The following is a 15,885-nucleotide window of genomic DNA, read 5'->3' as shown; positions in this document are numbered from 1 at the left end:
GCTCTTAACAGTGCAGATGTTTAACTAGAGAAATCATCAAGCTCAGTTTCTGAAGCAGGAGTATTGTAAATTTGAATTCTGAAGCAAGGGCTTGTAGAGCCTGTACTGCAAGTGCAGCTATCAACTGCAGTTTAAGATTGCAGTCCTGCAGTACAGTCCTTGCATTGACTTCCATATGGAAGAGCCCATGTGCTCATGCAACATCCCATTAAAGTCAGTGATGGTTTGTCCCCAACAGCCTATTGCAGAACCAGGTTCTAAAACGCTTATAACATCTTTGAAGCAAAATGAGCCCCTGAGCAATAGGTGTTGCTTGTAAATGCTGAATTGCTCTTGTTTTTTTTTCCTTTTGGGAAAATAAAATTAAATGGAATGCTCACAGCTGTGCCAAGAGAAACATGTCTTAAACTTGGATCTCTTATTTTAAAGCCAGTATTTTTAAACTTAGATTAAATACTGTTCCCAAGTGAGTTTTTTTCATTCTAGCAAAATGTTTATCAATTTACTTGTTTTTACTCTCCATTCTAAAGTTGCTGAACTCCTTGAAGAGTTCACTTTTAGACAAACAAATTGAAACACTGTTGTAAGTTGAGTATGTGAAAACATAGGTGTTGGATGGACAATTTCTATAACTATATTCGATACTACTATTACAATTGCAACAGTAATACAAAAACCCTACTCTTTCATTTTACCCTAGTTCTTTGTAAGTGCCTCATTAGAGGCACTGAAAAACAACTTAGTTCTTTTCTGAAAAGAGAAAAGAAACAAACTATATATCTTGATGCTTTGGCTGTAGAACATATAGTCAGTCACAAGTCCACACTGCTCTATGTTAAAGGACACTCCCTTCTGTTATGGCCAGCCTCCTACCCAGAGCGCTTCTGTTTATGGCTGTCTCTAATGAGTCACACCTGAAGGCCTCTCCCTAACTTTAAAGTAGTGTTTGGGGGCAGGACTGACTCTTTTCTCTTAGCCCAGTGACGGGCAAAGGGCTTAGTCTTTTCACTGTCCTACTGGGGGCAGTTTATTTGTCAATTGATTTAGAAACCAGTTTTTATTAGCATTGCACATAGGATCATTTGACCTATCATGTGTTGCCACTAGACAGAAGAGGCATTTATACATGTGGAAGGGGGAGCATTGATTTCCATAAGCATTTTAAATAAATCTCATTGGAAATCTCTTTATAAAGGAGTTTCATTTGCCATTGTTCTTGTATTACTGTCTTTGTCTGATTTGAGCTACTAACCATACGCTAATATGGTGGCAGATGATTGGATAGCGCCTGGCATCACAATCAGCTTTTCCTTGCTGCAGTACCACCTTATTGTGAAGCCTGTCTGAACGCTTAAACTTGAGGCCCACAACGTGATTCTTATTTTCTAAGTCGGTCCTTGTTGATTGTGGGCCTAGAGATGCACTTTACATGTAAAGTCACTGTTCACAGATTTAAATGCCAGATTTTGCTTAAGATGTACATTTATTCTGGACAGTATTATTTTAATAGGAGCATTTGATTCAGAACAACTAAGTGATTACAGATATATCCTCAAACAACCGTTTTGAAAAACACTACTTAAATGGTTTACTCCTCTGTAACTGTTTCTATCTTGCCAGAACTTTGGGGATCTTAATATGCTCAATTTTCTGTATTTTAGGGTCCCTGCTTGAAATAGGGGGAGGACAAAACAGTATAATTGAAATAAGCATTATGGCCAAGCTCTGCAAAGGTATCCATTGATTTCAGTGGAAGTTAGGAGCCTAAATACCTATGTGCATCTGGGCCCATACTATCAAATTTTCACCCTGATTCTGCAGTGAACCATGTGACCTTATTATGGCTCTGTGGTGAGGTCACTGCAGAACTGGGGGCTTGTTTATTTTTTCTAAAGGCAAGAAAAAACAGGAAAAAGTTTTAAAAGCAGTGTCAGTAGCATGACCAACTAAGTAAATGATGGTGGCTAAGTAGAACTCTTACAGGATTTCAATATGTTGTAATCAATATGATATATGTCTTGAAATCCACTTTGGTTCAGTATTGCATTTCAGAATTTTAGTATCAAATTCACATAACATGGTTTGGTAATTTGTTGGTCATGTGATCAAGCTGATGATAAATTGTAGAACCCCCTCGAGCACTTTTGTGTGGGACAGTGTCTGCCCTTCCTGTAGATAGATGCCAGTTAGTCCTACTGATTTAATTTATAACTTTTATAATCCAACTACGTATTACAAATATGGGTGGGGTGGAAATACTGCTTAAGAAATACTGTACCAGATGAAAATGTAGTTTTTAATTTTAATTAGTTGTGCACTGTGGTCCATATCTCAATAAGAAAAAGTTCTTTGCTTATACTGGAAGCCATAATAAGAAACTTTGGGGGATGTCTACACTACAGGATTATTCCGATTTTACATAAACCGGTTTTGTAAAACAGATTGTATAAAATCGAGTGCACGCGGCCACACTAAGCACATTAATTCAGTGGTGTGCGTCCATGTACCGAGGCTAGTGTCAATTCTGAGCGGCAACGTGGTACTATCCCATACCCTAGTTCCTGCACGTCTGCCCCCACCCATTGGAATTCTGATGTGAAGATCGCCAAGTGGAGTATGGTGCCAAAAAACATGTGTCGCGTGATTCTTGGTGTTAAGATTGCATCATACAGTTCTCCTCCTGTGAAAAGCAATGCGAGACATATCAATGTTTCGCGCCTCTTTCCCCCTAATGACCCAGCAACGCCATGAGCATGGCAACACATGGACCGCTGTTGTCCTTGTGTACGGTCACCGTATGTGTACGGATGCTGCTGACAGTAAGGCGGCACGCATAACGTACACAACAGCATTCATTTGCCCTTCGCAGTGACAGAGAGTGTACCATCCGCTCTTTGGCACCGTCTGCCATTGTAAATGGTGAGTCATGACAGTATCAGTCATTTCGTACTGTTTGCATATTGAAATTGGCTATTGACGGTAATCAAATCATTTGTGACCGGTCTGCTGTCGCTCATTCGGTGTCTCACTGGGTCTGATTCCTCGCTGAGTGTGCTGGGGCGCGATGACAAAATGGAATGAAGTCTCTCCTATGTCTTCCGTGTCTTTATGTTGTCCTGAAAACGAGTCAGTCCCACCATAAATATGGCCAAATTACCAAGAGAGCTCGAGAGAGCACACCCACTCCAAGCAGATCCCATGGATCCCGCAGGGAAATAGGCTGCAATGCCATTCAGGGTGCCCCTCACAACGCCCACCCATTTGTTTCCTCTATCCCACCACCCTCCTGGGCACCGTGGCAGGCTCCTCGCATGTGTGATGGAATAATAAAGAATGCAGAATAAGAAACCACTGAGTTTTAGCAAGAGATAAAATGAAGGAGAGGCAGCCCTCCAGCTTTAATAGCCGGGAGTACAGAATCTTTTCTTTAGTACACGAAAGGGGGTAAGGAGGGCTTGATGAGCTCAGCCCAGCTGCTAATAGGAGAACAGTTAACACCAGCAATTTGCACCGCGCAGGAATACAGGGAAGCATTCCCATTTTACCCCGAGGCGCTGCGGCCGACCCTACCGAGGCCAGCCAGGACACTCACGGATGATGACGTTCCAACCATTTTGTACCACTGCCATCAGGAAAGTGAAGGGAGGAGTGCTGCTGTCATTTCACACCGTTCCCAGCAGCAGGCAGTAGCATAATGGACATTAAAAATGGCAAGAATATTTTTCCCCTGTTCTTCATGGGAAGGTAAGAGTGCAAATTGATTAAATATACCCTGAACCACCCAGGACAATGTTGTTGACACCTACAGCATTGGGACTCAGCACAAAGAAGCACAATGCTTTGGAGATTGCGGGACTGTGGATAGCTGAGCCTAATTCCCCACCTCCTCCTCCATGAGCATTCAGTTTTGATTCATTTTTTTGGGTTCCATTACCTGGCAGCAGCGACTGCTGATCCTGGCTGTGGCTCTATCTGTCAAAAGCCTGGAATTTTCAATGCTTTCTCATTTTGTCTCTCTTAACGGAGCTCTGATAGAACAATTGTCTCCTCGTAACAGCAATCAAGATCCAGAATCTACTGTACGGTCCATTCTGGAGCTCTTTTTGGATTGGACGCAGGCGCACCCGTGAGAGAGCTCCAGCGCGGCAAACAGAAATGAATCAGAAGATTCGCAGGGCTTTCTGTCACTCCGGCCAGTGCATCGAGTTCAGATTGCTTTCCAGAGCGGTCACACGATGCACTGTGGGATAGACCATCCACCCCAGGCCAATACCATCGATTTGCGGCCACACTAACCCTAATCCAACATGGCAATACCGATTTCAGCGCTACTCCTCTCGTCGGGGAGGAATACAAAAACCAGTTTAAAGAGCCCTTTATATCAATATAAAGGGCCTCAATGTGTGGACGCGTGCAGGGTTAAATCGGTTTAACGCTGCTAAATTCAATATAAATGCATAGTGTAGACCAGGCCTGGGTTTTAAAAAATATTAAAGATGAAGAGGATTATAATCTGGTTTTTAACTAAAATGTCTGCCTTTTTTTATCGGGAAAGAATTAGGAGTAAATGGTTCAAATTTTAGGACTTGTTCCAGCATCATCAGCACTAATGCAGATCTTCTGCCAAACCACCTCAAAATTGAAATTAAAAATTTACCAGGCAACTCGTGGCTTGCAGTTTAGTGTTTTCATTATACATGTCAGGGCATTAAAAATTGAGCAGTTATTTGTATCAGGAGGAATAGTTTGTAGTCAATCATTTGCCATCTGACCTTAAATAAATCATTTAACATCTCTGTACCTCAGTTTTCCTCTCTCTAATAATACCAATCATATAGGGATTTTTGGATAGCTAATATTTTTAAAGTGCTTTATAATAATCAGATGGATGGCACTAGTGAAGTGCCAAAGTATAATTATATTAAAAATATGGGGGAGGGGGAAACAGGATTATTTTCTCTTTTTTGGAATAAGAAAGATAAGGGCCTGTCTTCACTTAGGGGACCATCAGACATGCCCCTTTGTATAATCATACCTTGTTGTTTTTATTTTAATCCGTGGATATAAAAGTCATTGATTTGAAAAGGAAAGGGAAGTTGTAATGAGAATACAGATCATGCACAGTAGATTCCATATCTTTGGCTCTGATCTTGCGGATGGTTACAGTGGGATATATAGCATTCGCACTTACATTACACACATTCTTAACTGTACTCCTGTGGAAGTCAAGAGAACTACTCACACAAAATATATAAAAAGTGTGTAGTAGTGTTTAGCACATTGTGTAGGATTTGTCTAGGAAATGTAACTTTGTCTAATTCCATTCAGTTTCAGCTGTGAGGCAAATGTTAGTAATACGATATTTAAAGTAAAAATCCAGTAAGGTAAATCAGCATGGACCAAATACATTTAAACAGCCTATCACTCTAGGGTTCTTCTTCAGTGATGCTTTCCTCAGGGCAGCTCAGAACTAGCTACTGTGTTACCCCTCTGCCTTGGAGAGTGTGAGCTTTGCTGGAAATTAGACTGCATCAGCTCCATGCCACACCAGTCTTGACTGCTTCACTAGCAAAATCCTCAAGACTCTGCCAATTTTAACTTTGCCTGAGTTCCCCAGAGATATCTCTCCGTAGTGTCTCGTCCCTCTTAAAGAGACAGTGTACACACCCGCCTGTTAAGTTAGCTTAGAACTTACACTTTACGTCAATATAATAGCAGTGATATGGCTAATAGTAAAACTAAAAATGACTTTATTAATACAGGACAGACATTTAAGTGATGCTAAGCAAGAGAAAAAGAGACAGGTATGGTTCCAACAAAACATGCTTTCTAATGACTAAAACTTACTAAAATTAAGTTAACATTTTTGGGTAAGCAAGTTTTCTCATTTACATCAGGTTACCAGCAACTCTAGCCCTCAAGGTCAGAGGATCCTATTTTCACAGAATCAGAGAGTGCTGTCCCCTTTGTTTCCTAAACGATAGATAACTAAGGAGTTCCCTTTCCTTCCTTTTATAATTCAGAAAGCCTTTGAAATGTGTTCTTTGAAAAATAAACCCTGACAAATCCCCTGGTGGTTGTTTTTCAGCGTGCAGGAGCCAAACCCCCTTTTCATCTGTCTGGTCAATTTGCTTTTTTTGGTTGGCTTGAATACTTTGTTAACTTAGATGCAAATGTACTTCCCATGTATCCAGCTTGCAAAGCTGGACTCAGATAGGTAAATCCACATTCTTTTGCCTAAAGAGAGCTTATTTATCAAGTCTGTCCCCAAAACATATTTTAGGAACATATTTCCAGCACAGATTCATAACTCTTCACACGTTATCCCTATGTACATCACACAGTGATAGTTGTGAGCAGCATATCACCAGTTTTTATATACCTACTCAATACACTTATTTTATGGTACAGTAATATTGTATACAGCAGTTGATTCAACTACTTATTCTTGGGTGTTCAGACCCTCTGTTCTACCCTGTGGTATCTGGACTCTGATTGTCACCTCTTCTTAAAGGAATGAATGAGTACATTGCTAATGATGGCAATTGGGTATGAAGTGATTTTTATCATGCCTTTTACAGTTGTATTTGATCTTTTAAATCTAAATTAACTATTGTATAAAATATAACAAACTTTTAGGATTTGGCTGTAGCCAAGTAATATTAATGTTTGATTAGATTCTGAAAAGTGGCTTTTAATAATGGCTCCTTTTTATTCGATAGATCTGCTTGCTTTGTGCATTCAAAGCCAGATCTTATTTTAATGACAAAAATAAGTTTTGTACTGCTTTTTCCTTCTTTTAGCAAAACAGAGCCAGAACAACTGTGGAAATGTGAGCTGCAGTCTAGTCCCTCGTGTATCATCAGCAGAATTGTCTGCTTTCATTTTCAATGAGTTATGTTTGTGCAAACCGTGGAAAGAAATGGGTTTGCACAGGTATCACTCATGGCATAATTTGATGATAATGGGCCATGAACAGATGTCACTGAGGGCCTAGTTTGGCCTGCAGAGACTTTAATAGTGATGATACATTGGAATAAAAAATGCAGCTCTTTTGTAGATGAAATTGTTTATAGGCTGATGTTTAGGGAGAAAAAAAATCTGTTTGTAAACTGAACCTCTTTGATATAGAAATCATTATGACAAGAAACATGGCATCAGAGTGAAATTTTGGAAACCTGAGATACCATTTTCAGAGTAAACCCACAGTTTTAAAATCCATATTTCAGGTTGCTATCTGTAATATGTATATGTTTTAATATGCACATATCCATGGATAAATATATTAGTTATTAAATGTTTGAGATTTGATTTAAAAATAAGAAATATTTGAAATAAAGGAAAAGATTGTCTTGCTCTGTTGAAACAAAGTAACCGCCTCATATTTATTAAACATGTTTATTCACTCTACAGTGCGAAAAAGTGCAAATGGCATTTGACAGTTAAAAGAATACATGAATTCAGTTTGTGGTTATACTGCCAATACCATAAAGCAGATTGTAAGTTTATATTATGTTGGGTGGTAGATGGGGTGGATAATTACTTCGGTATCTAAAAAGAAACAGGTCTTTTCTTGAATAGCTTTGTAACAGATAATCATAGACTTCCTTTGATTTTACAGATAGGAGATCTTTCTTCCTTTTTTAAATAAAAGCTTGTTGAAAGTGGGGGAATTTCATCATTGTTGGACATGTGGCTCCCCAGTGAGTGTGTGTACGCATGCATGTACTTATATTTTGCTTATAATGAGCCTCATCTGAAAACCAGACACAGCAATAGAAATGACTCTGCACTCATCTACACTATATATTGCTGTGTCGGTTTGGGATATGACTGTTTTTATTTTTAAACCCAGTATAGCTATATGAACCCTAATAGGGATGCAGTTTTATCCATATAATTGTGCTTATACGGTGAACTTTATGGTGGTTTGAGGCACTGAATCCATACTAGGAGGATTTTTCCAAAATATTTAGACAGCAAAACTGTCCTTGTGTAGACAGGGCCTTAAATATTTCTACATATTAAGAAGTTACTTTAAAAACTGAACAGTTTGTCCACTAAAATTGTAAAGTAGCTCTTGTTTCTTGAAAGAAAATGTAAACAAATCAAGATCAAGCAGTGGCTTTACTTACCCTACTGTTGTTTTGAAAGTAGCACTTTGAGATTAACAACCTCATTAATAGATTCCAATAGGCTTTTTAAGGGCATGTCTTCACGGGCAACGTCAAAGAGAACGTGGCTTGTGTAGTCGCGACGTAGCGCTGGCGCTCTAAAAAAACCCACTTCCATGATGCACATTAGTTGAATAGTTTATTTGATGTTTTTTCTGTATCTTGTATGCAAAATACCAAATTCAAGTTTATACACTGGGCTTCATGTTTCTATATAATTTAATTTAATCTTGGAAATCCAAATTCTCTGTGTTTGGACACACTTTAATTTAATCAAATACTAATGCTTCCTCCCTGCCCCAGTATCCTGATATAAGTCATTCGTTATGACTTCTGGTTACATGAATGAAGTCACTGTAAAATCATAGAATGTTTATGATGTGTTCATAAAGGCAAATTGTATTAGTTCTCTTCCTAGCTGTGTAAATTCTCTTCAACGGTTTTAGGAAGCTATGTTTAACTTTTCCACGTATGGAGATCTGTTTAACCATTGTGAACCTAGTATGTCTCATTTTGAGTCTTTATGGCCTGAGCATATTTAAAAGTTCTAAGGAATCTTCTGATAATTCAGTGTTCCATTAACTGTGAGACTGTTTACATATGCCTAATACCACATACATTCTTTGTTGTGCTGAAGAATGGGACATATGTGCTAATTATCTCACTTATGTTTCAAAAAGCGTAAACATTTTTGAAATGTAGATTCCAGGTGTCACAAACTAGTGTGGGATAGCCACTAAAAGTAATCACTTTCCACTGCTTATAGCTACCATGGTAGGCTTTTCATAATATAAATTAGCAGAGGCATGTGGCATTGGGAAACCTTGGAAAGCTATCTTTTTTTCAATCAGTTTTTAAATAATTTCTCAACGACACATTACTAGTATATATTTCAAACAAGGAACTCTCCAATGGCCTTTGAGTCATCTGAACAAGCATGGGATCTCCATATGACTTTTATTATATTGTTGTACTTTTCACCATATGCTGCTGTAAATTGGGAACAACTCCACTGAAGTCAGTGTATTTACACTCATATGAAAAAGGTGCAAGTAAGAGGAAGGCTAATCCAGCGTTTAGAGTGCTAGCCTGGGACTTGGGGGATGCAGATTCAATTCACTGCTTTGCTGCTGACTTCCTATCACTTAGGCCCAGATTTTTAAATGTATGTAGGCATTGCTGTGCTCTGCATTGCTATGCCTAGCTAACTTTAGGAGTCTATGTGTCATTTTCAAAAGAGATTCAGGTACTTAGGAGCCTTTTTAAAATGAGGCTCCTGTGAGAGAGTTACTGAATGGTAAACGTATCTCCTCTGCTGGACGATGGCTAGTGGTGTCTGTTCTGCACCCGTCTGGGCATTGTTACCTCCCTTGTCATTGTCTTTAGAGAACTACTATCTGGCACTTCCCAGACCAACAGCATATTTTAGTGAAAACCATACGACACAATTCTTATAATTTTATGTGCATTAATGATACACATACTTAGATGGAACAATGAGTTTCAGCGGATCAAAACCTTTCCCCTGATACTTCAAAGGGCATGCTTTATATTCAATATTACAGTTGTATATAGATGAGGAATATGGGGGTTACAGCCTCTCCCCCTTCCCCCGAGGTATAGAGTGTCACAGGAAGTTGATGTGGAGTTGCTAAATTTATATCCTGGCTCACTTCTAGGAATGTGCTCAGGCAGTTTCGCTTAATAGACCTTTGAAGTGCATTAAGCTTATGCACACAAAGGCACATTTTGTGGGCAGTAAGAGTGTCCACGCTGCTGTGGGCTTTGTCCCCATGTAGACAAGCTCTTAGGCTTCTAAGTCAGTTAAGTGTTGCAATGCCTAAGTACCTTTAAAAAAAACTCTTTGAATTCTCCATCTGTAAAATGGGGATAATACATTAAAAAGTGTGGGACCTTTGGTTGCTGTGTTAATGGGGCTGGGTAATTACCAAAGATAAATATCAGATTTGGTTTATCCTGTGTGTATAGGTCTTTCTGATAGCAGCAGAAGATGGAAACTCTGAAATGTGAACGTAAAAGCATAGAAACTGCTACAAGAACTGTATTACCTGGGACCAATCTAACTTCTTAAAGTTGTCTAGGTTAGGGGGTTCTCAAGCTTTTTCTTTCCTAGCCCCTCCCCCAACATGCTGTAAAAGCTCCACAGTCCGCCTGTGCCACAACAACTTTTTTTCTGCATATCCAGTAGATTAAAAGCCAGGGCTGGCACTGCGGGTAGCAACCAGGGCAATCGCCTGGGGTCCCATGCCATGAGGCCCCCACAAAGCTAAGTTGCTCAGGCTTTGGCTTCAGCTCAGGGCAGTGGTGCTCAGGCTTTGGCTTCAGCCCCAGTCCTAAGTGAGTGTAACGCCGGCCGTTCTCTCTGGCTTATTTTGGCGGGCACCCTGAAACCTGCTTGTTGGCCCTGGACCTCTGTTTGAGAACTAGTGGTCTAAGTTAGATTGATAATTCCCTTAACACCTTTCTTTCAGTGAATGGGTGCAGCAAAACAGCTTGTTATGAACTTTACTGAACTTCACACGCCAAAGCTTTTTATTAGGTGTTTGGAGAGTAGATTTTGTATGCCTCACTACACACCCTTCAGTTACTGATCAATATTTGATAATAGGCTCATTTGAAAATCCCAGCCTAAGGGAGCCAGGCACGTTACTCCCATTGAGTTTCACATGTCTTTAGACTCCTTTTGAAAATCTGAGCCCTGTTGGTAAAAGGCAAAGGCAAAGTGCCTCATCTGATTCAGAAAGAGGGAAGTGAGCTTAGGAAGTTATGTTGCTTACAATTTCTAGTCAGATTTTATATTTTGTGGGGATGGGGACTAACTCTTCTGGCTTTTGAGTGTTAGACTTATCCTCAGAACACATCTTCATCTCTCCTTTTAGTTGTATGTTTGTAGACAGAATAACACTTGAAGGTTCTGTAAGGATATGGAGTATTAGGTCCTGCTTATGAAACAGAGACTTAAAGCCTCCATTACTTTAGTGTCTTCCTCAGCCTCAAATAGTCCCCCATGGTGTATTGTGGGTGTTGGTGTGGGTGTGATTCTCTGGCCTTTCGTCTACTGTTTTTTTTTCCTGGTTGTACATCCTCTTGTCTTTTGTTCTCACTTGCAATCTTCTGAGAGTTATCCTCGATCCTTTTGGGGCTCTAAATTCTGCGTATCTCCATTGATTCCCTCTTCTTGTAAGACTAGCCACTCTTCTCTTCTTCTTTCTTGCGCTCCCATCTTCTATTACTGCCTGCTCTGCCCCTTCTTCATTTTCCAACTCTGCAAACCTGTTTCTGAGTTCTATTTCTCCTTCACCAGCCAGTCACTTTCTCTGTCTGGTTCTCAAAGTCACGTGCTTTCTCTGGTCGCTTACCTCATCCAGCAATCTACCCTCACAGTTCTCCAGTCCAGCTTGCATCTGTGAGTCTTGAGTTTTCTTTTCAACCTCCTCTTGCTTTCCCTCCATCTGCTTAAATCCCTTTTGAAATTCAACCATGGTTTCTACCTGTGTCTCCAAACCTCGGATCTTTTTTTCCATCAGCTCTTCAGGCAGCACTCCATACAAACGAAGCACATTTCAGATACCCACTCCAGAATAATGTACACTGTAGCTTTCACATCCAGTCATCTTCACTGACTCTTCCACTCTTTGGGTCACTACCACTGCTGCCTCTGTAGCTGCCCTAGCCTATCCTCCTAAGCGTCTGTCAAGGAGAAAAAAGAAAACACACATACGCACATCCCCACCCCCAAATTCCCAATCAGACTCCCCTGTTTCCAGCTCTGTTTGTTGGCTCATGTGCTGCTGCTCCCATTTCTTGAAAATGTTTGAGATTTTGAAACTTGGTGGTTGAGAGAGACACCTCCCCCGAGCATAGCATATAGCCCAGTGATTAGGGCACTCACCTAGGACAATGGGATACCTGTGACGCTTCCCGGGATAGTCAGGGCTTTGAGGCACCTTGCTACCACCTGCCCTCAGCATGAGGAAACATTACATTAACAATATTACTTGCTGGGGGTCAGCTCCCCAACTCAACAGGTAACACAAGAACTTTGCACTAGGCCTCTCAAGCCTGCTGTCTCCCTGGAGTGTCCAGCCCCTGTTCTTTGGGACACTCCTAGTATTCACAAATCTGCAGCTTCCAGAGAAACGGTACATCCCACCTTACCTCCACCTCAGATCATCTCTCCACTTAACACACAGCACTTAGATATATTTTTAGTGAAATCAAGTATAAGGTTATTTAGCAAAGCATAGAGATTCAATTACTAGCAAGTAGAAGTATTGGAAACAAATGATTACACATGAAATAATATCATAACATGCATTCTAAAACCTAAACTTAATTAACTAGATACTCTCAATGTCTTGTGAAGTAATGTTCGTCCTTGCAGGATTTTACAGTCGGGTTTGGCTGTGATCCTCCTTTCATAAGACAAGTACACTGTCATCTTGCCTCCTCGGTGAAGGATCCTGTGTGTTTCCTTGCATCCCCAGATGTACCCAAACAATCCTTTGTCTTTAGTCATAAACAGGCCAAACAAACTGGTTTGTTTCATCCCGTGAATTTCCTCTTTTGTAGATTTCACAAACTTTTCTTTTGCCTGTGGCTTATTTTGCAAATAGAACTACATTGTGAGACATACAATACACACATGATCAGACAGGGAGATTAACATCTGTTACCTTCTGCCTGAAAGGAACATGTCTCCTATTGACCTGCTTTATCCCCAAGACCTTAAGAACCTTCAGTATAGATACATAGTTCCTTATATATTATCAGTATATGCATTTTGCAGTGATTATGGTGACAGTGGGCTACTGGCTCTCTCTAGAGACCTCACATGCCGCCTGTTGGTGAACTATTATGCATATATCTGACCCGGGGGCCTCTGTGAAACCCTATGCAGCTTGGGTGCCCTCTGCCAGTTGGCACCAAGAGGTCCCTGGGTCACGTCACTGCTCTACCTGATTTAGAACCTGGGTTAGGGTTAAGTGCGTGCCCAAACCACTAGATTATTGGCTTCTGGGGTCAATGGCTGTGCATTTCTGGTTTTGACCAGAAATACCATCCTGAAATTGAGAAACCTTTTTGATGAAAGTTTAATGGAAATTGATACGTTTGCACAAAATGTTTTGGTTTTGAAGATTCAGCATTTTCCATTGGAAAAATATGTTCTAGCAAAAAATTCCCAGCCGTCTGTACAAGAGAATAAAGGTGACACAGAAGAAATGGAAAAAATAAGTGTTTCACCTAATTTTTTGCAAAGCGCATATGGGTTATCCGTATTCTTCTGTAAGTTTGATAGCTACTCACTGAATCCATTTGTTCATCCCCAAGTGTAATAACATTGGTTAAAATGGCTATATATACATGCACTAAGAATCTATAAAGCTATTAATTATTAAAAGCATGGTTTTGGAACAGACAATATAGACTTTGATTGCAGGGTTGTTGCTAGTTTTTCTCTTCCGAGTGTCACTTTCATGTTTGTGAATAAAGTTGGGAGAGCAATTCACAACAAAATGACTTATCCAGCAAATTCAGCCCTCTTCATTTAGTCAGAAAACAGGGAATTTGGCAAACCTTTGTACACAGAACTTTGCTCAGGTGAGTGTTGAGGGTAAACATGTGGTCAAAGTGTCAAATAATTTACATCTTTAATGTGGAAGTTTGTTGCCATATGAGCAACTTGCTTTTGTGTCTCATCTTTGATGCAGTATTTTTTCCCACTGATTGAACTTAGAGCAATGACAGCCAGCCCTAGAACTAAAAATGTAGGAAGTTACTTTGTGTTCTGCTCACAGGTTAGCTTGGATTTTTTTGTTTATGTTGTTGGTAGTTTACCAAAACTAGAAGATGTCCTCATTTTTTCCTTCACTCACATTTGTGATTGGCTTCACATTGTAATGTCTTTTTTCCCTGTTGAGCAGTGCTTCCACTCATCCTTTCTGTTAATTCTGGCTCTCCATAAGGCTGTATTGTTTCAGATAATACCCATTTTCCTATATTTGTCTTATTTAGCTTTTCCTTTGCAGTGCTTATTTAGCTATTCCTTTGCATTCTACAGTGCTGAATATCTTGTCAAAAATGATTTTGAAAGAACAAACAGTTTTAGGCAACTTCTGAAGTGCTTTGCTTTTGTTAGTTTCCAGTGCAAAGCAGTATGTCTGAAAATATCACCATGTTCTCAGTTAATTTAGTTGGTGCATTTCAGTATCCTGGTGGCTTCTGTTTTTCACTGTATCATTGTTCCGTAAGAATGCTATATTGGCACCACATCTGACACTTGATTATTGCTTTGATTTTATCCATTTTCACAGCTATGCTATGAGGACGTCACAAGTTACTGTGTCATAGACCATGAGTTTGTTTATAGTCTCTTAATACCTTGTTTCTGCCACACTTCTAAGTCTTATTAAAGCAGCACTATTTTTTTCTGAGTTGACTTTCTTTCAGTGAATAATGGCTTGGCCCATGGTCTTGAAAAGAGATGCATTTGGGCAAAAGCTTGTGTCCATCTGTCTGCACCTTATTGAAAATTAAGGGCTGTGGGTATGGGAAAAAGAAAGTTCTGTAGCATGCAGATTGATAGAAATAACATTGTTTTAGGATGATGGTAAACCAAATATTTGCAGATGGTGCTCAAAAGAGCAAGTGGGAATAGGGTAGTGTTGATAATTCATCAGCTAAATGGGTTAAATGGAAAAATTCTAAATAAAGCCTCAGACAAAATATTGCTACAAACAGCATCATTTCATTTGATAAGGTACATGCTGGTCCAAAGCTGTAACTATTCGCTTCATATCATGCATCATTTATCTTGGCACCTGCTTGCTTACTGGTCAGTTATTTCTCCACCCTCTGATACCAGCATTAGTGAGTGAATTACATATATGGCGCCATGCTGTATTATATCCTATTTTTATATATTTGTATCAATCTAATGGCATTAGAGATTTGAGATGGTTGGTGCATTAATGATTGGGTTTAATGGATGGTCAGTTGAAGCCTAGTCTACTACCCTACATCTTGTACAGAGCAAGTGACTTCCTGCAGTTGGACAGAATCTAATCTCTCATTGTGGGCTTTTTATATTTAACTAGAGTAGCTGAAGGAATCATTTAGTTTGAATTTCCATTTAAAGATGCCTTCCAGGCCGATAGTGCATACTTGTATCCATCAGCCTGGAACATAGGTTAGAACCCTGAGCAAAGGATGGGACTGGATTTTAGGTGAGCGATGATACCTCGGCTCAATTGCCTAATACATGCGTAAATACACCACAATGAACATGATGCATGGAATAAAGATATGGAAGCTTCTTAAAGTATCGATTAAAAAGGTATGAAACCTGTTCTAAGAAGTCAAAGCTGTATCATTTTGTAAAACAAAACATACTAAAGCGTTTTCTTCTTTTTAGTCCAAGTGGTAAGAAGTTCAGAAGCAAGCCTCAGTTGGCAAGATACCTGGGAAACACTGTTGATCTCAGCAGTTTTGACTTCAGAACGGGAAAGATGATGCCCAGTAAATTACAGAAGAACAAACAGAGACTAAGGAATGATTCTCTCAATCAAAATAAGGTTTGTTAGTAAATACACTGTGTTTAAGTTTATCTGTGCTACTTCAGATCCTAAAATTGCCCTTTCCTCTAGTGCATTTAGTAATTTTTTCTGCATAAAGCAGCCTGCTGCTCAGG

At 39.7% G+C, this 15,885-nt stretch overlaps 1 protein-coding gene across 2 annotated transcripts in view; it reads left to right on the top strand.

Moving 5' to 3' along the window:
* The window catches only part of MBD2 (methyl-CpG binding domain protein 2), a 62,790-nt gene that overhangs the window by 1,080 nt on the left and 45,825 nt on the right, over nucleotides 1-15,885 (top strand). For both annotated transcript variants that reach the window (XM_032767828.2, XM_075066876.1), the window contains exon 2: nucleotides 15,610-15,769. In XM_032767828.2, coding sequence (XP_032623719.1) covers nucleotides 15,610-15,769 — 160 coding nt within the window. The remainder of the gene's footprint in view (nucleotides 1-15,609; nucleotides 15,770-15,885) is intronic.

This window comes from Chelonoidis abingdonii, chromosome 6, assembly GCF_003597395.2.
Source record: "Chelonoidis abingdonii isolate Lonesome George chromosome 6, CheloAbing_2.0, whole genome shotgun sequence".
Taxonomy (NCBI): Eukaryota; Metazoa; Chordata; order Testudines; family Testudinidae; genus Chelonoidis; species Chelonoidis abingdonii.
Note: the sequence above shows the minus strand (reverse complement) of the source record. Positions and strands in the feature narration are given on the sequence as shown.